This window comes from Arvicola amphibius, chromosome 4, assembly GCF_903992535.2.
Source record: "Arvicola amphibius chromosome 4, mArvAmp1.2, whole genome shotgun sequence".
NCBI classification, from domain to species: domain Eukaryota; kingdom Metazoa; phylum Chordata; class Mammalia; order Rodentia; family Cricetidae; genus Arvicola; species Arvicola amphibius.
Window position 1 is genome coordinate 156,728,525 of NC_052050.1, and position 27,286 is coordinate 156,755,810.

At 46.0% G+C, this 27,286-nt stretch overlaps 1 protein-coding gene across 1 annotated transcript in view; it reads right to left on the reverse strand.

Annotated features, from left to right (window-relative positions):
• Window positions 1-27,286, reverse strand: part of Myo16 (myosin XVI) — a 351,974-nt gene that overhangs the window by 208,353 nt on the left and 116,335 nt on the right. The window contains exons 12-16 of the mRNA XM_038326520.1: window positions 24,666-24,731; window positions 22,150-22,277; window positions 19,827-19,932; window positions 14,739-14,856; window positions 5,152-5,299 (exon numbers count right to left, since the gene is read on the reverse strand). Of these exons, the coding sequence (XP_038182448.1) occupies window positions 5,152-5,299; window positions 14,739-14,856; window positions 19,827-19,932; window positions 22,150-22,277; window positions 24,666-24,731 (566 nt within the window). The remainder of the gene's footprint in view (window positions 1-5,151; window positions 5,300-14,738; window positions 14,857-19,826; window positions 19,933-22,149; window positions 22,278-24,665; window positions 24,732-27,286) is intronic.

Here is a 27,286-nt window from a genome sequence, read left to right on the forward strand (position 1 = left end):
CTTAAGAAAAATCTTCATTTTTTTCTCTCCACTGGCTGGCACAGGAAGACAAATGTATTTTAAACCCCTCAGACAAAGTTTGACCCCAGGGAATGTGAGCAGACATTCTCACAGGAGTGTGTAATTACTATCTACTTTCATTTTGTTGTTAATTCTGTTGCATGTGACATTGCTCGTGTGGCCCAATGGGAATGGACCAGGGACCAGCAGCAGGTCCAGAGGGACTTGCTGGGAGTTCTGACTCGGCAATGGTATAGATCTATACTTCTAAGAAATAAGGAGAGAGAGCAAGCAGGGATTGAGACATGAGGACAGGAGGAAGCAGGAGCCTCCTGTTGAGAGGCACGTTGGATCTGCTGAGCTCCATCCACCAGCCAGGGCCCCGCCGGGGTCCTGTGAAGTCACAGGCATCTTGAACATAGTGAGAAAGCCAGTCTCCACCCTGGTTAGAACCCACACAGCACTGCTCCAGCAGCCCTCTGCTTCACTGCTAAGGCAAAGCTCATTCTGGAATCCACATTTTAAAAAGTTTAAGTGGTGTTTTTTATCCCTGGTAGATTTGGGGCAGGATCCTCTAATCCCAGAGTTTAATCCTGAGTAGAAGGGCAGGAGTGTTCCCAGACGGACCCACAAAGTCTAAGCCTTCTGGGTCTCACGTCAGTTGACAGAGTGCTGACGAGCAAGTTGGGGCTGGGCCTAGATTTCCGTCGCCACTTAAGTCCTAAGTAAATGTTTGGTTTTCACAAAGTTTTGGATTTGGGGGCAATGAGTAAGTACTAGAGACAGATCCCCAAAATTCACAGCTAATGCATGCCAAGCCCAGTGAGTTCACGGATGGGGAAAGCAAGATTAGTATTGAGCCATGTTCTGACCCAAGAATGACTTTCTCTTTCCATGACTGGAACACATATGTACAATAGGACTCAGTGGGCCTATCTTTCTCACTCAGTAAGGTATCAGCTTCAGTAACATAGACTCAGCGGTTGAGAGACCCGGGGGATAGGCCAACAGTCCTCTCTCGGAGCCCCGCAGTGGCCTTTGTGGCCACACACATGACGTTTTGATCAAATCTGACCGTATGGTTTCTTCTCTACTCCCCCAACACTTTTCTCTCTCAGCTTCATGCGCTCTGTTTTGTTGACACACACCGAGTTCACTCTATTTTTATATAAATGTGCTTCAAGTAAGAATGATAAAATCAGACGGAAGTAAGCTTATATGCTAAGCACATGTGACATTCCTCCAGTTCTGATTAAATATGATTTGTTCCTGGAAATCTCACCAGAAATTCCATTTTTTCTAATGAGACATACATCTGACCCCCTTGCATGATCTCTTTGACCCCTGTTTATTATGTGAGTTCACCCTCAAATTTGAACGGTGTTTACCACTGTCAAAACCATGGTGGGAGAAGAAGAGTTAAGAAGTTGATTCTCTTCCCATGGTTGAGCAAACAGCCTGAGATGGTGTGGAGTATTACCAACTGGAGTCATGTAGCAGGCTCTGATGCAAATAACTGAGAACTGGGAAGCCTGGCATGCCCATATCAGCTTCGCCCCGCTGGCTGGCTGACTCAACATCCAGGGTGACTCCCCAGTCACTGAGAGTGAACAGCACGCGCCCTGTAGGAAGCCCTCCATCAAAGGTGGCTCATATTATCTCAAAAGCATCTGCTATCGGCAACAGAGCCAAGAGCACGAGATAGCTGCCTCCATATGCAACGAGCTCATCCATGTTAAAGCTTATGCAGAAATCTCACTGTGTAAGACACGTTCACATAACACATGCAAAGACACTTGTTCAGAATTCCCATATATTGACATTGCGGGTGGTGTGGCTCACAAAGCCTTCTGATACAATCTCCAAAATAATATTTAAGTAAAAAGCTACAAAATAGACCTGCAGTGGAAATGGTGCAGATTTCAGGCACAGGTCTCACAGATCATCAGTTTTCCCTTCCCTAAAACCGTGACTGAACAGAAGTTTGTGAGCCATGAAATCATGGAGCGTCACCTTTAAATGACACTAAAGTTTTTCTTTACCTGACACACGCAAAAAAAAAAAAAAAAAATTCTGTGAAATGCCTTCAGATTCGGCTCAGCCCCCTGATAACCACCACTCAGCAGAGAGCACACTCTCCTGGGAGTTAATTGCTCAGCGCTCCCGTGACAGTTGTTTGCAGCCACCTCAAGTTCAAACCTCAGTGACTCAGCTCTCTTTCTCTCAGAGGAGGTGAGGACTGGGGCACCTGCTCTCCCCATCAAATGATGGTTCATCAGCACAGCTACCAGTGTGGCCTTGGCTGAGCAGCCTTAGGAAGCAACCCACAATCCTCCCCATGATCAGTCAGCGGGGAGGGAGGTCAAGAGTCTCTTCCTCAGGTTTAAAAGCCTAACTTTCCTGGGGCTAAACCCACAGAAGCAATTTAAAGTAGTTAAAGGCAAGCAATTATTGCATACAGCTGCTTTCATGAGTTTTCTTCATTCCAATCTGCAGGACTCTAACTTATATTTATCTCTCAGATATAACATAGTGTGTACAAAAAGAAACGGAGGAGATACTACTTAAATAAGAGATAGCGGCCAAGAAAAGAAAAGCACAGAAGGAACCGTAAACAAAAAAGAATGAAGTTTTTGTTTGCTGTTGGTTCCTGTTCTGGCTGTGGAGAGTGCACCCTCTTGTGGGATTCTTGGTGCATGTATTCTTTCTAACCTCAGACCCACAGGCCGGCATGCTAGACAGAGATACTCGGGAAGTGTGGCATCTAATAGTAACACACAACGAGCCAGGATTAGACCTCAACCCAAATTCAAACATCCAAGGCATATAAAATTCTTCCAGGTGCTTGTAAGTGCTACTTTGATGCACTAGAAGGATAGGTGCCTTCTTCTGCCCCAAGTGAGCTCTGCAGTGTGCTGTGTTCTCAGGAGCTGCAGTTAGGCAACGTGCTCTGTTCTTGGGAACCTTTCCTGGGCTGCACACAGAGATGTGTGTACGGGGATTTTACTACTGGCACGGGGTCTCTACATGTTTGTGTGAGGCTTAGGAAACTTCACCACATAAGCACAGCTGAAGTTAAAGGTTCACCTGCTGCCAGGATCCTAAGACCGTAGGCAGGGACACTGCCCGCCCTCTGGAGTAGTTTTGGAAGGCATGCTATGTGCAGGAGTCCTGCAGGCCCTGGAGCACTGCACGCACCTTTTGTTGCTTCGCGTAGGGAATGAGCTGCAGTGTAGGAGGAAGAGATAGGGCAGGTTGCAGGCTGCAGGCTGTGAGGGTCTGTAGTGGTTATTTTAAGACTCTGTGTACTTCATCAGCACCTCACCTGTGTGTGTGTGTGTGTGTGTGAGAGAGAGAGAGAGAGAGAGAGAGAGAGAGAGAGAGAGAGAGAGAGAGAGAGAGAGAGGGAGGGAGGGAGGGAGGGAGTTCAGATGTGGCTTGTTCAGTGTAAGATGGGTCAGTAAATTCTGCAGACTACAGGATAAGCAGACTCATCCTACAGCAAACACAGTGATTCTTGCTGACATGCAGGGTCCTGTTAGTTCTTAGCAGGACATCCTTTTCTGATAGACCATTGCTAAGGAGTGGACTCCTAAAGGAAGCTTCCAGACATGAAAGGTCTGGTTTGTTGGCATGTAGAAAGTTAGTGATCCAATTCAGATCTGACTGGATACTGACCAACCTCCAAACAGTGTGGGGTCTAATTGTCACAAGGAATGAGCCGAGATTGGACCCTACCCACAAATTCAAACATCAAAGGAATATAAAAATTCTTCCAGCACTGCCAATATCGCTAGTCAGAAAACCCAGTTTTGCTAGTATGGCAAACTCAGCAACACCCACAGAAGTCTCGACGGTACAGTAACCTGCGCAAGATTTATCCAGCTGGTAAATGGCGTGTTTTCTTGTTAAACAGTATAAATTCCAGGTGAGCGACCATCATGCACAGCCTCCCACTGATATCTTTATGTAACTGGAGCAGCCGTGGGTATTTTTATTGAAAATGATGTTGAGCACCCGTTAGCTATTCATAATGCATATTAATAAGACACCTGCTTTGTTCCAGGGCACTGAACATCCTGCTGGGGTTCCTCACAAAGACAGCCGCCTGGGCACTGCAGGCCCTCTTCACAGAGACACGTTTCTGCTGTGGCCTGTCCACGAAGCCAGCGTCACTCTTCCTCCCTCCCTCCCTGAACTCTGACCACATGCCTTGGCCTTCCTGCTTTTTCTCAACCCCACCCTTCCCCTCTAAGCTCCCAGTATTTCTCAATTGTCCGGGACTGCCCCCAAGTCCCTGCATGAACTCCTTAGGACTCTGTCCAGCAGTGTCCCCCCGGTTCACCATCTGAAACAGTCATCGGCTACCACCTGGCTCCCTGCCCTGACTCATTTACCATCCCTTCACTCTGGTGATTGTACACTCATTCATCACGGGCTTCTCCACAGGCACACAACAGACTGTGACAGAGAATTCAGTACAATGAAGCAGGGATGAGCAGTAGATTCCGTGTCCCGCCAGCGTCTTTTCTGGGTAGCATTCACCCCTTATCCGTTCGAATTCTTATCCAAACCCTAACCCGGCCTGATGCCATGTGGGGCTCAGGCTGGAGGCCGGCAGGAAGATGTGCACGGAACACCGTTCCTCAGATGACCATCTTGGTGACCTCACATGTTCATTATAGTCACCAATGGCTCCATGTTTTAAGAAAAGCTTTTGCCTTCTATGAAGAGCATCTGCCCTTGGTTGAGAGGTGTGATCCCTCTCTTTGTTACGTAATCTCATCTGCTACGAATGAATACTGGCTGTTCACACCGTTATTCACACCAACCCTTCAGAAGATGAGAGCTGAGACAATGTGCCCCGAACAGCCATAGGCATTGGGATGTTTACAAACACGCTAGGTTTTTGTCTTCCCCTCTGAGACACAGCAAAACAAAAAATAAAAGTTCATGCCAGCAAGGGAAACCTCCCCACCACTCAGCACACCATTAGAGCCCGGCTATCCAGACAGCGCGGCCATAACAGTAGCCAGCTGTCTCCCTTTAGCCACCATTCCACCTCCGAGAAACATACGAAAGAGAGTTAAGCACACCGAGGATGTGCTCGAAATTTTCAGGAAAAACTTGGGAAAATCCTTGACCACTCACCGGTGTGCACAGAAGTTACCAAGGTGAAGCCCGCATTTTTCTTCAGTGGATAACCCGTCCATCAGCCAGGAGAAAATCAGAAAGCTGCCCTGACCGGGAGGCTGTGCCACAAGCCTGGACTTCTCCAGCATATATGTGGAAATCCTGGCTGATTAGGAGAAGAGAAGGGATTCTGTTAAACGGCATTTTAGTTCAATTTCCATAAATTTACATGTTAATTAATGACAGGCCATGACAACAAAGCTTCTTTTCTAACACAAACATTCGAAACAATACAAAGAGACTTTGCTTTCTAAAGCATCTTAGGTCTCCAGAGATGCTAATCCCAAGGTGCCAAGAGCTCAGAGTCCCCAACTTCTGCTGCCACAGTCAGCTCTGTCCCCGTTAACAGCTGCTGTGAGAAGTATGTGGTAAAGTCTGAAAACCCAGTATGGCCCATGCTCATCAGTGAAGCTCATGTTTTATATGAGAGTTCACTCTGTCCAACAGTCCTTTAGAGAAACCTGTCACAGCATGGAGGAACCACCCTTGTGCTAACACACACACGCACATGTGCACACGCATGCACACACACACACACACACACACACAGGGGCACATGCATGAAGGATTTATTAGAGTGATTTATAGGCTTGGTCCTGCTAGCCCAACAATGACTGTCTACCAGTGGAAGGTCCAAGAATCCAGTAGTTATTCAGTGCACCAGGCTGGATGTCTCAGCTCTTCTTCCAGATACAGCAGAATCCCAAAGAGTAGTAGGCTCTAAAGCCAGTGATTGAATGAGCTTGCTAGCAAGAGCAAGCAGGCTAAGCATGAGCTTCCTCCCCCCATATCCTTTATACAGGCAGCCAGCAGAAGGTGTGACCCAGATAAAAGGTGGGTCTTCCCACCTCAAAAGATAGAGATCAAAAGTGGATCCTTCCACCTCAAAAGATAGAGATTAAAAATGGGTCTTCCCAAAGCCGGGCGGTGATGACGCGCCTTTAATCCCAGCACTCGGGAGGCAGAGGCAGGCGGATCTCTGTGAGTTCGAGACCAGCCTGGTCTACAAGTGCTAGCTCCAGGACAGGCTCTAAAGCTGCAGAGAAACCCTGTCTCGAAAAAAACCAAAAAAAAAAAAAAATGGGTCTTCCCACCTCAATTTATATAAGAAAAATCCCTCACGAGTATACCCAGCCACTTATGTGTTAGTTAATCCCAACTGTAGTCAAGCTGATAACCAAGAATAGCCAATCATATCCTCAGTAGTGTGTGTGTGTGTGTGTGTGTGTGTGTTTGTGTGTGTGTGTGTGTGTGTGTGTGTGCGTACATGTGTGCATATATTCATGGATTTAACCAGGGAGAAATTTGAAGTTGAGATATTATTGTTTTCATTCATTTTTCTTTTTAAACAAAAAATGTGGCAAATTTTTTGCCTTAAAAGTCTGAAGTAAGTTTACCCCCAGGAGAGTAAGTGCCCTTGACTCTGCACAGGTATATAGTGGAGCTTCACACTGGCCCCATTCACTGTTTTCTGTGCCAGAAGACAGGTGAGAAGCAAAGACTGAGAGAGCTGGTGCCTCTGGCCTTGGCCCCAGGATCATGTGCACACACTTCTACCAACAAAGACACCAGCTTCAGTGGAAGCAGTGTTCAGTACTGATCAAGAGCCAAGTCACGAGTGCCAGAAAAACCCTTCAGCTGAATTCCTAAGCAGAGTAATTATTAATCACTCTAGTTAGCACATCTCCAGCAGTGAATAAAATTGCTTGGGGTTAACGGGTTCTGATCCACACGATTGGAAGAACATGTCACTTTGAAGGGAATCTACAGGCAAACTCAAGCATGGGCTGACACGATCTCAAACAGAGAAGATGCTGCGGTGTGGGGTGCAGCTCTGAGGTCAGGGAGTCATGGGGCTCCGGAATGAGAGGTTCTAGCACTTACTGCAGCCCAATGAGCTCCCCTCAACTGCCACCCCGATCTCAACACTGTAGCAGTTTTTAAATTGGAAATAGTCTCGACCAGAATGCAGGTATCACTTTCCATGGCTATCTCCATGCCAACCAATGATTCCGGCCAAGTCTCTAGACATCTACATATAAACATCTCTCTCCAGAAGTTTGACTCCATGGATGCATGTAGTTTGTTTGTACCCAATGCCACAGGTAACTGTAGTATTTCATAAAGCTAGGTCATTTGTTCATTATTAAAGGAAGTATATGGAACGAGCTACTCCCCTTCAGACTACAAGTTAGGACCTCCTTCAGAGAAAGTCTCGTCATCTCCCACCTCGAGCGGCCACGCCACTCAACACAGACTACTTGCACAGGGAGAGGAGGTAGACTGTCACACGTGCCTTTCTTCTCATTTCACCCCCTGAGCTGGCTCGTGTTGGGGTGAGGGACCATCTACGCATGAGCCGTCATGGACAGCGATGTAAGAGGAGGAGTTTTTCAGGACGCAACCCCAGGCATTCTTGTTTCTGAACCTGGTATGGCCCCTCTGCACTCCCCCTTTTAACTGTAATTTTGTTCATCTTTAATATGAGGAAGAAAAAAACAGAATGTCTCAGGATCCGTCTGGAGTTCCCAAAGGTACCACTAAATATATATCTATTGCATTTCAGACACAAGGTGCTTTCTGTATGTGACCTGTTCAAAGTGCTGTTGGAGGCTTTTGTTCTTTAAAACCCATCCTCCTTATCTCCAAAGCCCAGACTGCTAACAGCTCTTGACACGAGATAGGATCAGTTATAGCATTCTATGAAGAGCAGGTCCAATGGGGTACGTGATGCAAAGGAAGCTGGTGATAAGCTGATGATGCTTCATCTCTCATCACCTCTCTCATTCATTCAAAAATCAGGATTTGAAAGCGAGGTGCTAGGAGCAGCCCCTCACATGTGTTCTCTCTTGTTTTTTTTTTTAAACTCTTAATGTTTACATTACCCAAGAAGGCCACATCCATGGTACATCCACTGGAGAGAATTTCCCACTGTGAGTAGACTGTTGTTTCAACTGAAGTTGAGCCAGGATTTTCTTTTAGTCCACAGAAAAAGCTGAGAGTCAAATACTTTCCCATCCCATGCCAGTCTATATCTGTTGGGGACTGAAGACCCCCAGACCCTGAATTTTCTATGACCCTGTGCCTGCCGGAGTAAACAACTTGTTTTCCTATGCTTGCAGCTGCTCTGAGCACAAGACCTCCCTGATGGCAGGGGAATGGTTTCTGATGGGCTTGCAGCTGAAGGATCCCGAGAGCTAGGGCGTGGTCATTGGTCAGGGAGGACACTATATAAGCTGCCCTGGAACACAATAAAGTTGGCATTTTTGACCCCTCCCCTCTGTGTGTGTGTGTGTGTGTGTGTGTGTGTGTGTGTGTATTTCAATTTCCAGCCCCTCGCCCGACACGCGAACCGTCTCATGGTAGGCAATCGGTATGATACAGGCCATTCTGTACATAGCAACCCAGCATCTACATCTGGTAAAAGGGGTAGTTTTCATATTGACACGAAAGTGGAAGAAAATAGAACCATGTTGACGTGACTCTGCTGCTGGAACTCTAAAAGTTTGCAGAGATGATCCCCACCACAACACAGAAGAGGAAGAGGATGTAAAGCAGATCAGACAACTTGTCTGCAGCTGAAGTACTGGAAAGGAGAGCGGGGTTCATGCTAGGCTGAGGCGGTTCTATCAAACTGGCTCCTAGTCACTTCTGGGGATCTCAGGCCTGAGAACCGTGTACACTTTGGCTTTTGACCCTGCTGATGTTGTCTGAGTTTGTGCTGTAGTCTCACCAGGTGCAGCAAACACAACCTTACAGATGCTTGATGCACACCAGCCTTCACTAGTAAGTTTTATGGGAAGCCACAGCTCCCAAAGACACTGCCGCCACACCAATGTGCTTGCAGAAGACAGGGAGGTGCTGTTTCCTGGGACCACCTTCCCATAGCCCTTCCATCAGTATTTGGTGCATGACATTCTGTTGAGAGCCAGGTCAATTCAAGGCTTTCCCAGAGGCTCTGATGAAAGCACAAAGGGAACATTACTTCTGTGCAGCAGCTGGGAGCAACCATAGATACGTACTACCAGCCATTATGTAGATAGTGAGAGACCTTGGAATAGGAAGCCCTAACCAGTATCTCTCTGCCAAGGCCCTCCTCAGGGCTTAGGGAATCCTGTGGAAGAGGAGGCAGGAGAGAGTGTAAGAGCCAGAGGGGATGGAGGACACCAATCAAACAAGGCCTCTGAATTGCCAAGCAAAGCTCCTATGAACTCACAGACACTGAGGAGTATTCACAGGCCTGAATCGGGTCCTCTCTGTATTTATGGCTTCCATTTTAGTGTTTTTATTAGATTCCTGAGCGTGTGAACAAGTGGTTTTCTGACTCGTGTGCCATTTCTTGGGCTCATTTCTTTCTATTTGTTTTGCCCAATTCTGATGTATTAGTTTTATATATTATAATATTACATTTTTTAGAAGCCTGCTGGTTTTCCAATGAGAGAAAATGAGTTGATCTGGAGGGGAGATGGAAAGGAACTGGGAGGCACAGAGGGGGGGAACTGTATTCAGGATACATTATGTGAGACAAAGAAATCTATTCTCAGTTAAAGGAAGAAACTAGCATTTGCTCTAGAGTGACTGACAATCTCATAATTTTATTCACTAGAGTCCAAGAAGGAACTGAGGGCAAGAGTCTACCACAGTTTCTCCCTCAGCCCACAGGCACACTTGTGTGGCACACTGTAAACCTCTGCTTTCTTGGGCAAGAGGCGTAAAGGTTAGGGTGAAGGCAGTGGTCTCAAACCCAGGGCACTTTCTGGCTAAATGGAACCTTTCCTTATTTTTACACACTGACTTCTGACACGTCCGTGGGGTGAGAGAGACACTGCAGAAGCTCCTCAGTCCTGAAGGGCGGTGGTTCCTACTCTGAAGAACCAGGAATGATGGGTTTGTTAAACAGGAAGTCAGCTGGAGAAAACGCTGAGGTGGAAGCCAGACCAAGATGCTGTTTGTTAGTAAATTTATACAAAATGAAAAGTATCTATTTATGTATAGCTGCTGGTTCATAAAACTTAGCCTGATTTTTTTTTTTTATGTTGCAATTTGTGGTTACATTCTGGCAAAATAACTGGTGCTAAATTATTTAAAGACCACTAATAACAGTCATAGGAGAAAGCATATCTCAGCCCATATATTAGTATGATAATTCTCCATGGCTAATACAATGGGAGCTTTACACACGCTGATAACTTAAGCAAATACGGCCGACTTGAAAGCATAAAAACACCACCTAATCTTCATTGACTTGATCTGGTTTGGATATAATAGTCTTAATATAATCTCATTAGCTATTTTAGCGAATATTTACAAGTCAGCTGCTTTCTCTTGGTAGTTTAATGGAGCCTTCCTTTTTTATGAAGTGTGTGTGTGTTTGTGTGTGTGTGTGTGTACCGTGGTGCACTCCCCTGTGCGCACGTGGAAGCCAGAGGTCGCCATGAGTCACCTTCCTCTATCACTCTCTAACGGTGACACTATTTCCCAGAGGAACTTGCTGGTTCAGCTGGGCTGGCCGGGCAGTGGGCTCTGCCGGTCTGCAGGTCTCTTCTCACCTAATGCTAGGGTTACAAACCTGTGAAGTACATCTAGCTTCTGCCTCAGTGCTAGGGATCCAGACTCAGGTCCTTCTGCTTACAGGACAGGCACTTCATCAGCCATCTCTCAGAACCCTGCTTTTCACTAAAGAGAGCCTCGGTTCAGAAGCGGAACCTGCTCGTGTGGTTTTTTTTTTTTTTTTTAGCGTGGCTTTGCAAAGAGCCCAGGGCTAATTTTCCTCCACAGTGGAGGTGTCTGTTCTTCAACTGAAAACATTTTTGGACTGTGAAGGTCTTTCTTCATTCCCTGCAAGAGGCTGAATCCTGTCCCACAAAAGATGCTCCAAAGCCCTCATCTCAGAGCTGGGGCAGGGGGAAAAGGGGGGCTTCGCTTAGAAGCAGCATCAGCTATGCAGGGACACTCATGTTGCTCTGAGTCAGGCTGGAGTAGGTGGGTGCTGACGTGGTGTGACCAAGCAAGGCATGTGTCCGTGGGCGCAGAGCTGGGGACACAGGCGTATGCCCAACACAGAAGGACGCGGTGAGCTCAGACGGGGCTACACCAATAGGCTCTACCCTGGAGATGGCCAGACTTGGAGAGTTCAGGGGTCGGTCAGCTCACCTCTGGAGGTTTCATGCTGTCTGGTCAACCATTTGGGGTATATGACAGTTTCATTAACACTGAAACCTTCCTCCAAGAAGGGAGGCCATGGGACCCAGGAGGCAAATAAATGTCACCTGAGAATGCTGAAATTTAAGACACCCAAGGGCCCCTCCTCAAATTAAAAGAAACCGTAAACAACTGCTGGAGGGGAGACTAATAGGGCGCAGGGTGCAGCAAGGAAGCTTGGAAGCAGTGAGGTCAGACTGACGGGGCAGGAGGCGGGGCTGCAGAGGGGATTCTGGGAGCAGTGAGGGACGCTGACCAGGGAGCTGCACAGAGGTTTTCAGACCAGTGGAACTGCCTGCAAGTTGTGCAGAGATCCACGACTGCAGCTGTGAGTTGTCACTCATGTTAGGATTAGCTTTCAGGCGACCCAGCTGCTTTGGAGTCGTTCCCGCTCCTGGTAAATAGCCACACACCCCAAGTCCTGCTAGTGACCCCAATAAAAACTCACTGATTCACCAAGGTAGACTTCAGTGATAGTTCCTTTGATCTGGTGTGGATTCTCTTTCTGGGGTGAGTAAGCGTGTGTGTGTGTGTGTGTGTGTGTGTGTGTGTGTACGTGTGAGTATATTTGTGTGCACATGTATGCACACAGGTATGTGTTGGATCTCCTCAGGAGAAGTAATATACAACAGTTTGTTACAGCAGGTCTCAGATACTGAAATTCTGGAACATTCTCAGACTTCATTTATGCCCACTTCATTTATGTGAACATGAACTAGGAAAAAAGGTAAGATTGTCAAGTCCTTCACGGGACCTCAGGACATCAGACTAGCAGGAGGCAGAGGTCTCATCTTCAGACTTAAGGTCTTCTCAGCACAAAGAAGCGTCTCCATAGCAATCCTGCCTTAGTGTCCTGACTGTACACCTGCTTGTTGTGCTCCGTCATCCACTCCCTCAGTACATCTGAACACGCCACCATCACTGAAAAAGCACGCAGTGCTCCTAAGCCTCTATGATGGATGTTCCTGTGACTGACTGATTATCATGGGCCACATCTTCACACCACACAGCACGCTTTGTCCTCAAACCCCCGTCTGTGCAGTGAGGTGAGTCAGTCTGTTGCTGTGCTTTCCCAAGTCCGTTCTGCCCAGTGTCAGCATCGCCTCTCTGCCCAGTCTCCAAAGACGAGGCACTGGAGACTTGACTTTCATAATAAACCCTCACAGGGCAATCGTCATCAGTTTCTTTCTTATTAAGGGCAGAGGCAAACTCGGAGGTTGAACCCTTGGAGCTCCCAGGCTCTGTAGGACCAGGGTGATGTTTCCATGCACCTGAGAATGCAATCCCACAACAGCACTGACTTCCTGCTTTGTTTCCAAACAGCTTTATTTGTCTCAGTTTTAAAATCCTAGAAAAAGAATCACTAAAGCATTTTACTAGCTGTTTTTTTTTTTTTTAGGAACACAGCAGGAAGCTTTCAAAACTACAAATGTAAACACTGATATCTGAAGGCTGTTAATTAGCGGGGCGCACGCCTTCAGTCCCAGCACTCAGAGAGGCAGAGGCAGGTGGATCTCTGTGAGTTCAAGGCCAGCCTGGTCTACGCGAAGCGAGTTCCAGGACAGGCAGAGATAAACAGAGAATCCCTGTCTGGGGGGTGGGGAGACAGAATGAGAAAACAATAGGAAGTAAAGAAAGGTCGAGGGTCTGCAGAACAGTTCCGGAAAAGAAGAGGCAACCAAGTCACATACACAGTCCAGAGAGTCAGCTAACTTACAGGCAGCTTAGATTCTATTGCATTCACCCCAGTTCTCTCCCTGAGGACTCAGAGGTAGGAATGCACATGGGTACACCCTATCTGTTCGCATGAGCCTATTAAGTACTTCGGGGCGTGGCTGGCCAGGAACCATGGGAACTATTTGCTAATAGAGTGTGATCGTGGCAAGTCTCCAGAAGTCTGACTGCAGTTTTCCAGCACTCTCTCTGTGTGTGTGTGTGTGTGTGTGTGTGTGTGCTTGTGTGTGCATGCCCTTGTGAGTTTGTGTCGTGTAATACATGTGGAAGTGAGAGGACCACCTTGGGTATCAGGCCTCACCTCGTGCGAGACATGGCCTCTTTATAGTTTGTTGCTGCATACACAAACTAGCTGGCCCATGAGCTTATGGGGGACTCTCGTCCCCACCTCTTGTCTCACTACAGGAGCGGTGGCCTTACCTACAAGCTACTGGCTTTACTTGGTTTCTGAGGACTCAAACTCAGGTCCCCGGGGTCGCACAACAGCACCCTCACCCACCCTCTGCTGCTTCTCTCAGTTGACAATTTTCTACCCCGACATTCCTGAGAAGAGGACCCATTTAGTCTCTCCAAGAGAAAGGGGAGAAATGTGGACAATGGCCTGCATGCACCTCTAGGGAGCAGTTAGCACATTGCTGTGCCGCAGACGATTTGGATAGAGAGCCACAGAGCCCGGATGAGGGGTCTCTCCTTGGCCACGTGTAGACTAGGGGCTTGTGATGCTCAGACTTAGCATTGGCATCAGGGTGGGTTGGGCGGGTGCTGCACTGACTCAGTAGGAGCCGTACAAGCAGGTGGCCAGTGCCCTGGGACTCAACGCTGCTGACAGGCTACCTGATCAATGGGACCACCATCTTCGTCCGGGTCTGCATATCCATGTGACAAAGGTCTTTCCTGTTTTGGCTTCTGGTTTCAGGAAATGTCTCACCAGGACACTTCACTACTAGGGCCAGGACCAGGTCAGTGAAAACTTGAATTGTAACTGAGTTTCCAGAAAAAATACACAGCTAACATTTAAACTGAACAGAAAGTCAGTTCTTTCTGTTCCAGTTTAGTTTGGTGATTATTTTACTGTTTGGATGGGTTTTAATTCAATCATTTAAAAAGCTCATGTGTGATTTAAACAGATCCCACTGTGTGCTGTGTGAAGGATCTGCACATGGCTATGATTTGTTTGAATCTTTGCCTCTCTGTGGGAGAATTACGACCATGTCAGCTCTTTGTAGCTAAGCCCCTCTTCTGTGTTGTGTAGTTTAGACAGCAATCCTCCAGGGAAGCCTCACCGTGCACTTGAGAATATTTTTGAGTCCCAGTAGAGTTTGAACTTGAAACCTGACATCTTGGGATGCAGGGGACACCTCTAGGCCCCTCTCAATTTACCTGGCCATCTTTATTATAAAACATTTCTAGGACATGTATAAGAGGCTTATAAATCTATAGGTGGTGGCAAGCAGACTTGCTCCGTGACAGTCTGTAGTTAGCTTCTCTCTGCTGTGTGCTGACATGGGTGTGGGTCTAGACTGTGACTGCAGGCTTCACAAGTTCCTCCCCCCACCCCGCCTCCATGTCTCTGGGCACGGGGACCCTCTGCCGGCGGAGGGCAAACTTACCTCCAGTTGCTTGCTTCCTCCTCTCACAGAACTGCACTTCCCAGTATTGTATGAGGCAACTGGACACATTGTTGAGTGTGGTCTTGGCATGGCCGAAGGCTTCCAGGATGCACATGGCCTGCAGCACAAGAGAGAATTTGGTCTGACGACTCCTTAAAAATAATAAAATTGGAGAGTCATAGCAAAGATGTTGGGAGTGTTCTGTGATCTGGATGGTTCTGTGCTTTCTACAGAACACGTGCTGAACTTTTAAGGTTCTTCTTTTCCTCAAAGGCAAATGATGACTACACACGGTCTGCCACATTGTGGCCACCGATGATGAGGTATCGTATTCTTTATTTGCCTGGATGTAAACTGAAACCAGTGTGTGCAGGGAAGGGGGGGCGGTGTTGTATGTACATGTATGTAGATGACACTGGCTGTTCTACTCTCTCATTTTCCACCTTATCCCAACAACAGGATCTTTGCCTGGAGCTAAACCAGCAGCCAAGAAGCTTCACGGTTCTCACGTCTCTGCTGCCACAGCCCCGGAGTGCCAGCACACAGATGACCATTCCTGGCTTTTCACATAGGTACTGGAATCTGACTCGGGCCCTTATCACTCTTGCCAGCCGAGCCACATCTCCAGCCCCTTGGTGTTTTTGAAGAGAACAATTAGAAATGACCTAAACCTGAGACAGACTTTCTTCAAAGCTACGCGTGTGACATTGGCCCCGTGTTCCTATCCGCAGGCATGCTCGCACAGGCTTCAACACGCAGGCCTGCCAACCTCTTTCTTGGCTGGACCGTGCCCCTTGCCACTCATCCTCCCCTGCAGAAATGGAACTAAGCATCTAGTTGACCCTCGCTGCCCTAGGCTTTGTCTCAAAGTTTGTAAGCCCGTGGTTCTAAAACTCTAGCATAAAGCCCCTAGGGTGCACACCAGGATCTGACATTCTCTTGAAACAAGTTTCCTCAAATATTGATCCTGCAATAAAATCCACTCCTCATCCATCAATTGACTGCGATTCTAATAACAATGGTGGCTGAACAAGTCTCCAAAATGTATGAAAATCTGGCAAGTAATTTCTCTTTCAAGACATTCTACAAATATGTGAAAACCGGCTTCCAACTCAACCACCAGATGGCAAAAGGCCACCCTCTCCTGATCTGCTGAGCCCTCATCCTAGACCCTTTGATGAAGGACATCATTTCTGAGATCATTATTATAAATTTTTAACAAATGTTTTGAGTTCATTATACTCAGGCACTTACCAATTTGTGAAGCATTCTGCATGGTTAACTATTATAAAGCAACACTCTGATCCCAATTACAAATCAAAACTGCTAAACATGATAATGAAATGTGTTTTAGCCATCTGGTTTTGAGGCTTGGATTTCTGAAGACACATTAAATCTTTACAAAACTCTATGATTTGGGCTTGAAAATTAATAAAACTCAAAGTAAATTAATAACAGGTGTGACAGAACCCCCTTAAATAATTAGTGATCAGTATACTCTTATTTTTCTTAATTTTTTTTCCATTTTACATACCAACCCCAGTTCCCCATCCCTTCCTTTCTCCCCTCCTCCTACCTCCCCTCGCACTCCACCCCTCATCCACTCCTCAGAGGGGATAAGGCCTCCATGGGGAGTCAACGAAGTATGGCAGACCAAGTTGAGGCAGGATCAAACCTCTCATCCCTGCATCAAGGCTGAACAAGGTATCCAACCATAGGGAATGGGCTCCTAAAAGCCAGTTCATGCACCCGGGATAAGTTCTGGTCCCACTGCCAGGGATCCTCCAACAGATCAAGCCACATAACTGTCACCCACGTTCAGAGGGCCTAATTCAGGCCTCTGTAGATTCCCCAGCTGTCAGTCCACAGTCTGTGAGCTCCCACTAGCTCAGGTCAGCTGTCTCTGTGGGTTTCCCATCATGATCTTGACTCCCCGCTCCTCCCATATAATCCTTCCTCTCTTCAGCTGAACTACGGGAGCTCAGCCCAGTGATGTGGATCACTGCATTTGCTCCCAACAGTTATGGATGTAGGTTCTATGATGACAGTTAGGGTAGTCACTAATCTGATTATAGGGAAAGGCCAGTTCAGGCACCCTCTCCACTATTGCTAGGACAAAGTGAATAAAAGACCTCAATATAAACCCGGACTGAAGCTGATAGAAGAGAAAGTGGGAAGCAGCTTTGAACACATTGGCACAGGAGACCACTTCCTGAATATGACACCAGGTGCACAGACACTGAGAGAAACGGTTAATAAACGGGACCTCCTGAAACCGAAAAGCTTCTGTAAGGTGAAGGACTCGGCCAACAAGACAACACAACAGCCTATTCTTTTTCTTTAAAGTTTACATTGAATAGATATCAATGCATATGTTAAAATTAATATTGTCATTTCTTCTTGTTGCACAAATGTACTATAAAATAATTAAAAAGTCATGAAAGAATGAGTTTAAGAATATTTTAGCTTTGATACATTTCTGTGCTATATTTGACAACCAAGTGATAGTTATATCATTCTACAAGATTATACAAGGGTATTATAGATAGTGGAGAATGTGTCCCCAAACAGGAAGTGTGGGGCAAAGATTACATGTCTCCCCGTGTAGCTGCCTCCCCATCTCAGGTTTGTAAATGACATGCTCCAAGTTCCTTCAGCCCCATCCCCATTCTCCTTTAACACGGGGATTACTTCTCCATGCTTGGCAGTGCCCTGTGTGTAAGGCACTCAGCTTTGTACCCACTGCAGAGCACACACACGGTAATCATGATTTTCATTCCATTAGTAACTGTAGGCTATCACATTCTCACGCCAGGTGCGTGTGTGAATACATACATGTGCATGCATGCGATGGTTTTCATCCTTCATCACCAGAGTCTCCACTTTACCATCCGTGACAAGAGAAACACCAGCTGCCAGGCTCATAGACTCCAAATGTCCTGACTGGGGTTTGAACCTAGGCATCTGACTGCAGGGACACATATTTAACCCCAGTTTCATACTGTTGACCTCATCAATAAAAACACGTAAGGTGTGACACTAACATAAAGCTGAAGCCAGTTAAGAATTGAAGAATTGTAAATTCTTAACAGACTTGTTCAATGCACACAGGGCTGCGTACTTCGAGATGACAATGCCAAGCGCGGCTGTATTAGCTAGTCAACCAATAGGTGGCGCTAAATAACTGTATGAAGAGAAAGGCTGAGGAAAAAAAAAAAGACTCCACTGTCTCTCTTGACTTTGAAACAAAATGATGAGGTTAGCACATAACCATAAAATTTTAAACAAAAATATACAGGAAAGAAGTACCTGCGTGCACCCTTGATTTTTACTGATTAAAATTGTATTGGCCCGATGGTTTTCCATTTATAAAGTGGTATCAATTTCAGGAGCTAAAGTGGCCATATGCTATGAAAGTAGCTTACTATATTGTACGTGCTAGAAATAAGGGTCTGTGGGCTCCTTAATGAATCGTCTCACGTCCATCAGTCATACTGAGCCTGTCATTCCCCTCTGAAAGGGACTTTTCAGTAAAGGCTTATTTAAATGATTGCAACAGAATTGAATGAACCTAAAACTCATTTGGGATGGAATGAGCAAGAAGTCACAGGCAATTCTCTCAAAAACATGGCTTCTCTGTTCCAATAAATCCAAGGACACGGAAAGGCACTGCTTCTGATCTTCAAGATGCAGATAGAGGGGTTAGAGACAAAACATTGTTGGTAGGGCTTAGCGGCGCCCAGACTGAAGGGAAGAAAGCACCATCTCTGGGGATGCACTAGACCCAGGGGCAGGGCTCTGCATGTCTGCCTGAGATAGGTTCCCCATGGAAGGCTCACAGTCAGTCTCTCAGAGCAGCTCTCCGGTCCTGGTCCTGCCCCAGTCACCTGAAAGCATCCTCTCATCTTCTTGGGCTCTCACATTCAACCTCACTGCTAAGTCGCTCTGTGAATCCAGGGTGCTCATTTGGTTAGCCAAATCCTTCTCCCACACGGGGAGGGTGCCAGGGCCCCTCTCTCGGACCTATTGCATTGCACAGATGCTCTGCTCTGTAACATTACACAAGTTTCCGTTCAGTTCACAAACTCATTCGACACATGGATAAATTCATTTATTCCCCAAGGTGCTTTGCCGCTCGTGCACAGAACCTCGTGAACTTACACAATGATATTCATGTGGATGATATTTAGAGTGGGGAATCCCATGATTAATACAGAATTAAAACATGTCACGAGGAATGAGGAAAACACACGGATGAATGAGAAGGCATGCCACTTGAAAACTGCATGGGACTGATGGCTCTGACTTCCCCAGTACCCGCAGATTGGATGGAGGGACACCTAACTTACTCCCAGGAATCAGCGGGACTGATGATTCTGACTTCCCAGTACCCACAGATTTGATGGAGGGACACCTAACTTACTCACAGGAACTAGAAAGCAGTCACTTACACTAAACAGCAAAATCATTTACATGAAGTGATCAGAATGCACTTTAGAAATTACAGTGCCTGTTCCTGCACCAGCAATCCTTTTAATAGATGATTATTTCAGCCTGTAATTTAGAGGGGGAGACTATTGTCCCCTGTCATTTCAATTAAGTCAATGGATTCTGCTATTTCCATTAGTTAACCTGCATTTATCTTATAACCATGTTGATTTATTCATGTTCTCACTCGGGAACATCAGCTGGTGGTTTATTAGCATATTTAAATAAAGACTAGGTTTCCCAAATTGACTCCACTGCTCCACTAGAGTTGTGGAGTGGACTGACATTTATTGAAGAGGGTCCAAGCTTAATAAATAGCTATAGATTTGAACCATTCATGTTTACTGTGGCCACTTCTTTTAAAAATGTTGGAGTTTTGCTGCTAGCACTCAAGGTCCCCCCAGCAGTGCATCTCAGCAATCCCCTGCAGAAGTATGAGCCTGGGACCTTCTATGCAAACACACAAAGATCTTTTCTTTTTATCTATAATTGTGACCATGGTTTTTTTTAATCATGATGATGCGTTCTTGTATTCGCACATGACATTGTTCTTGGCACAATCTACTCACCTACATATTCACCAACCCAGAGGGCACTTACATGCTTGAATCTGGAGTCAAACATGGTGCGGGTGGAGCTGGCTCTGCCGGTCAGGTGCCTCATGATCTGCTTGCTGGCCTGGGTCTTCCCTGACCCTCTTTCTCCACTGAGAGAAAACAAGGGAAAGACAAGGTCACTGGCTAAGAAGGTGGAGAAGAAGAAAGAGCCAGGGGTAATTCTCAGACCCAGAGACGGTAGGATAGCATACACTTTCAGGGAGTCGGTGGAGTAGCTTTACTCTTCAGTGGGATAGGTTTGACGCAAGTCAGAATGTGCACTGTCTTGCTCACAATGGTGTGTTGGATGTCATATCCCCTGAGGACCACCTGACACCTGTCTTGCAGTGGTTGGAGGGCAAGCCACTTTCTAATTGATTAATTAAAGGGAAATTTCTAGAAAAAAATGCTGAAATTTGAATAATTGGACTTGACAAATAATTTCAACTTGACAAATGCCCTCTTTTCTCAACCCCACTGCCCGGAATCATGTGCGTTACTGGGACACAAGCAAGTCACCAACATTAAGATGTGATATTAAAATAAAATCCAAAAAGTAATGTTTTATTTGGTGCTTATTTATAGACCATCTGTTTTAGAGATATCCAACGCTTTCCCCTTTAATTGAAAATAGATTTTTTTTCTCACATAATATATTCTGATTACAGCTTCCCCTCCCTCTACTCCTCTTAGGTCCTCCCCACCTCTTTTCCCACTCCATTGGGATCCACTCCCCTTCTGTCTCTCATTAGAAAGAGAAAAGGCTTCCTAAGGGGTAGTAAAAAAAAAAATAAAAAACCCTAACACATTGGAATTGGACAAAACAAACAAACAGAAGGGAAAGAGCCCAAGAGAAGGCGTAAGAAACAGAGACCCACTCATCCATATGCTCAGGAATCCCATAATAATACTAAACTGGAAGCCATACATACATGTAGAGGACCTGACCTGGTGCAGACCCATGTAGGTCCTCTGCCTATTGCTTCGGTCTCTGTGAAGCCATATGAGCTTTGATTATATCGATTTAGAGGGTCCTATTTTCTTGATGCTCTCCACCCCACTCCCCACCCCCTATCCCCTACCCCCTGGGTCTCACACTCATTCTGCTTCCTTTCTGCAGGGTTCCCTGAGCCCTGGAGGGACATTCAACTTCTGATGACTAAAATCTGCATTACCATCTGTCTATGCTACTTTTGTGGCACAAGAGAAACACAGTCAACATTCAACTTTGGCTGAGCCAACTTGAACGCGGGGTAGAAAAGGCTGAAGCCTTCTCCCTTGTCACCCTGCTCCACATGGGGACCTTGTCACAGTGCACAACTTCAAAGGAAGGGCAGAGTGACTATGTCACCCCTGTGTCTTGTCGGCAAAGATCCAGTCTTCCCTATAAGGACTTGGGAGACTGATGTTTAACATAAATGAAGAAGTGGGTTCTTTTTTTTCCCTCTCAAAATATTAGGCATTATTAGCCTTAAAATATGTCCTAAGGAAACATGAGTGAGGGTATGTTAGTGAGGAGGTTGAGGGAGGGGGTTACCATGAGGAAATGAATGTAGAATTTGGGGTGAACCAAATTTAGACAGATCTATCCATGGGACTCTGACAGGGAACTGCAAGCTCCCTCTCAGCAAAGCCCCCAGAGCCCTCTCTCCACCCCTCCATCCTGTTTATGGAAGCAAGTTGAGTTTATTAAGAACGTGTTTTAGAATTCATTTGAGCATGGGCACTGTGAGAGAAACAGAAGCTTGGACAATAACAACAGTACTGCCCACGCAGAAAGGCCTCTCCAGAGACAGCAGCCCTGATTTTAATCCTTAACCATTTCTTGAATCTTCTAAGTGTGATCACACTCCACCCCTCCTTGTGGCTCTTCCACTCATGTCTCTTTGAAGAGTTTTATTCCATGGTGAACTGTCTTTCTGTGGTTTGAAAAACTGCTCTACTTTTCCAAGAAAGCTACCTCCCGAGGCATACAGGGTGGAATGGCAGCAGAGGTGAATACTAGAAGCAGGCTGGGAAAACCCTGTCTTATGAATAAATAAAGCTATAATTTGAAGCAGTGCTGGGAGCGGTTGGGACCCTACGTGGAACAGTGGCTTAGGTCCAGTAACGTGACAAGTTTTCTTTCTCCATGTTTGTTTCTTTGACTTGAAAGCAGATTGGCTGTGTTGCTATTTTAAATCTTCGAGATGAAGTATGTTTCAGATTACTGCTATACCTCGGGTGACTTCTAAAAGAAATCTGTCTGTCCCTTCTAAGACACAGTGAGTGGGGAAATGGAACATGCCCCGGTCCTGGGATCTGCCTGTGACAACAGGCTGGCTCACCTGAGGATGATGTTCTGTGGCCTTCGCTCCTGGAACAGCCTGTGGAAGGCCCGCTCTGCGCAGGAGAAGAGGTGGGGTGGGAGTGAGGGGCTGCGCTGGCCCGTGGGGCTCAGGTACAGCTGGGACACCTGTGGACAGCAGACCAAAGATGGAAGACCCAGCTACTTCTGCCCTGCACACCACTCAGCTGAAGAAATCTTGAGACTGAAACGTGTTTCTGGTTCTACAGAAACCCGGGGCATCCAGAAAAGACCCGTACAATCGCCCTTCTCTCAGCCCAATAGTGTCAACTTGGAGGTTTAGATTTTATCCTCATTTCTTGGTCCACGAGTCTTAAACCATTCTGATGGCTCAAAGAAAAGCACCTCACAAAATTTCAGTCTAGTAGGTATCCATGAAACAAACTTAAACTGTGACATTTCACATTATATACAATTCCCCCAATATTTGGTGCCATCACTTTAAAATCATTGGGATTGTAAGCACAGGAATTAATCTAACAGTTCTCAGAGATACAGCAACGTAATTGCCTTAATTTCAGTGACTGTGACCTGTGGCTGCCACTGGGACTCACTGCTAGTATTTTCAGTGCTCTGGTTTCTGGGGACTTTTGTTTTCTTTTAAGTGACAGGAACTAAGTGAAAACTAGCTAACAGGAACAGTTCGGAGTCATTAACACATGCCAGGCAGGACATCACAAAAGAGCATAGCTTTTGTGCTTATGATATTGTTATGATACGATTCATGCCTGCCTCCTGGATCTGCATGGTGGCTTCAAAGGGGGCATTACTATTAAGAAATGAGTAGATCACCAGTGTGCATTTACCAGGCATGCGGAGTATAGTGTGTATATATCACTGTAACAGGCATTGTAGAAGCATGACTCAACAGCAAAGGACAGAAATCGTGCCAAGCCTTTCCCTAGCACTCATCAATAGCCATCTGTGAACCAGTCAATAGCCAACCGTAAACTAAACTCCAGTCAATGGCCAACCATGAATTAAACACCAATCAATAGACAACCATGAACTAAACACGGGTCAATGGCCATCCATGAACCAAACACAGGTCAATAGACAACCATGAACTAAACAGGGGTCAATAGCCAACCATGAACTAAACACCAGTCAATAGCCAACCATGAATTAAACACGGGTCAATAGCCATCTATGAACTAAACACCAGTCAATGGCCATCCATGAATTAAACACAGGTCAATGGCCATCCATGAATTAAACACAGGTCAATGGCCATCCATGAACTAAACACGGGTCAATAGCCATCCATGAATTAAACACGAGTCAATAGCCATCCATGAACTAAACACCAGTCAATGGCCATCCATGAACTAAACACAGGTCAATGGCCATCCTTGAACTAAACACGGGTCAATGGCCATCCATGAACTAAACACGAGTCAATGGCCATCCATGAACTAAACAAGGGTCAATAGCCATCCATGAATTAAACATGGGTCAATAGCCATCCATGAACCAAACACCAGTCAATGGCCATCCATGAATTAAACACGGGTCAATGGCCAACCATGAATTAAACACGGGTCAATGGCCATCCATGAACTAAACACCAGTCAATGGCCATCCATGACCTAAACACGGGTCAATGGCCATCCATGAACTAAACACGGGTCAGTGGCCATCCATGACCTAAACACGGATCAATGGCCATCCATGAACTAAACACGGGTCAATAGCCAACCATGAACTAAACACGGGTCAATGGCCAACCATGAACTAAACACCAGTCAATGGCCATCCATGATCTAAACACCAGCCAATGGCCATCCATGACCTAAACACGGGTCAATGGCCATCCGTGACCTAAACACGGGTCAATGGCCATCCGTGACCTAAACACGGGTCAATGGCCATCCGTGACCTAAACACGGGTCAATGGCCATCCGTGACCTAAACACGGGTCAGTAATCATCTGTGAACGAACCCCGTGCACTGGGAGTTCTGTTTCATAGCTGAAGCAGGTGTGTAGATGCATAAAATCCAGGATCTACTCACATAGTTTTTGCCCATCACTACTGTAAATCACACTGTGATTTCAGGTGAGCTAGGATGACTCTGCACAGCACTGCATCTCTGGGCTGAGCGGTCTCATGGTGACACTGCCCCGTCACTTTGGGAAACTCCCTGAGCTCATCTCGCTTCCCATGTCCACTCCTCTAACTTGAGAGAACCTCACTCAGCAGGAAACCAGGTGTTGAGATGGGGGATCTAAACCAAATGATAGCAAATCAGCCAAGATGCTGTACTGTCTATTCTGTCTGGTAAGCATCGTTAGAACAGCTACTTATTTAAATGTAAAAGACACCTTGGTAAAGTAACTTTGATTTCCCAAGTTGCCTCGGAATAATACATTAATGAGACTATCATGCTAATTCAAGGGAGAACAATTCTAAGAAATTTTGTCTTGCTTTGTTATTCCCTTAGGTTTTATGTCACCAAATACAAATGTGTAAGCCCCATGAATGGCATTATACTCACCATAGTGGAGTAAATTGGGAGTTCTTTGAATGGGTTAACAAGCAAGAAGATGTCCCCGATAAAAGTCTGTCAAAAAGATGCAAGCAGTTCATGAATCACATAGATAGAATCATTTAAAATTATATAATTTGGAAGCCATTGTGAAAAACATGGTGAATCAATAAAAGTCATATTCTAATATTTTTAATTGACCCAAACATTCTTCAGAAACATAAGATTCATATACAAATCAAATGAAGCGTTTAGGTTCGTCCCATGAAACACAGGAGTGAATGGTTAGATTCTATGAATTTATTGCAAAGGGATTTTGTGAAAATCAGTCTGGATAAAGAGGATAGAAGTAAAATAAGCAAACTCACAGCAAGAGGAAAATGGGGTAGTTAATTTTATGCCACTATAGAGTAATAAAAAAGACAAAGTGTTCGTAAAGTTCAAAAATCAAACATTTTATTAACAAAGTTGAAGTAATGAGATATAAAGGCTTAGGAATAAATGGACTAGAGATTATAAATGCACGTTTAAGTACATATATGTCTGTGGCGACAACAAACACAAATGGTCCAAATACTGCAGCTAAAAGACAAAGCTGACGAACTGGATGAAAATGGTAGATGTTGCCACTTCAGAGAAAAATGTCACTGAAAGGCAGGACCAGGACAATTTGGCTGGCTGTACAGCCAGCTTTTCTGTTGCTGTTGTTAAATGTATATCTTTCTTTATTCTTAAACGGAATAAAGAAAAGCTGAATAAAGAAAAGCTGGCTATACAGCATCACCCCACAGAGACGTAGCTTGGGCAGCAACATTGGGGACTGAAAGGTCGGTATTTCATAATGAGAAACTGAGACAGCACTCAGGAAGAGACAGCAGTTCTATGCATCCATTATAAATCAATCTACCGCCAAGTGTCTGAAGCAAAGAGTGCAAAGAGGGAACCGGAGCTTGCCAGGACAAGCAAGATTTCCCAGTTTTGTTTATTGATATAAGCAGAAGAGAAATTGACATAATTATTGCCCTCACCAATGATTCATTCAGAAAGCATTGCTAGAGACAGGAGAGGTTTACCCTCTAAGTTAAACAGAATGGTTGTTTAAACCTAGAGGATGTGAGTGATACGGGGTGAAGGTGGGAAGATTCGGACGCAATGTCTCACTGAACACTGGGAACCAGCTAAGGTGGCGTAGGTGTTAACACTGGAGGATAAATGGGAACTGTTTGCAGTGTCGTCAAGGTTAAGATTCTTAAGTTCAGCAAGTGTTTCTCCATGCAGCTCTACCATCCGTTATTCAGCATCACACTGGGCACCCCAAATCCACATTCTGCCATGAGAGAGTTTTGTATTGGGATAATTATTAAAGGAACTTGAGATCCTCCTTGAATATGTATGTTGAAATAGGCAAAGTATGATCAATAGAAACACAATCCGACATTATGATAAAGTCATCAATGGTGACGCTATATAAACCGTCAGAACTGAAGAGGGCACTCTGAGAAAGCAGACCACGGCCACTGCTCTGCGCTCTGTCCTAAGGGGTCACTTTCTCATCGCTCTGGATGTTCTCTTCCAAAGCACAACTTGGCGTGTCAAACACAAGCCTTTAGATAGTGAGTCTAGGACAGGGTGCTCCGTGCCATTTGACCTCCCACTGAGCACTCCTAGGGGAGGTCCCACCACCTGACCTGGGCCACCTGAGCGGAAATTGCATAGGCAGCAGGTGGGGAGATGGGAAGAACTTTGCCTTCAACATCAGCAGCATGGCCAGGCATTATGGGAAACAACTACCTGGCTCTGTCTTCATCAAGCCCAGGGTCTGACACAGGAGCCACACGTCAGCCACAGCACAAGGAGGACCATCTCTCTCATCCCACAAAGCATGTTCTTACGAGAGATAGCACACTGTAACGTAGTCTGGAGATTCAGGAGAGACGCAGACATGGAAGCCCATGAGAGTGGGATTCCTGAAAATTCCGTTCTGCCAGGAGTGGAAGAGAACGGCCGAGCCAAGAGAAGGACCTCAGGAAAAGTTCCCAACGCAGCAGGGGATGCAGCGATTGTCTGCTGGCAGTAAAGCCCACTCCTGGTGACTGAGATTGAGTGGCTCACAACAATGATGCCAACCTCAGAGACAGAGCTGTGCTCTCCCTGCCCTGGGAAGCAACAGAACAGACTCGTGGAAAGAGCTCTGTGTTAGCCTAGCACTCTGCACAAAATGTTCTAGTTCACTGAGCTCAGATGGTGAGGGAAAAAGGACCTCTAAAGTTGGGGGTTGCCAGTGACCCCAGGAGCACAGAGTGGGTCTGCCGGAGCAGGGATGGTAGGGGACCATAGTGTGGGTGGGGTGAGTAGATACTGAAGACACAGAGCAACTGCACAAGTAGGAAGGAATCAAGGAACAAAAACAACCCAGTCTTTGCACGGATTTGGTGGCATAAAGCCCTCCAGAGGCTGAGGCAGGAGGATTACACTGTCAAGTCCATCCTAAGCTACTGAGTTCCAGGTCAGTCTAGACAATTATCAAGATATTTCTCAAGCTTAAAAGCGAGGAAATGACGGGGATGTAGATCAATGCCACAGAACTTGCCTAAAATGCATAAGGCCCTATATTTATAGTTCTTGGTACT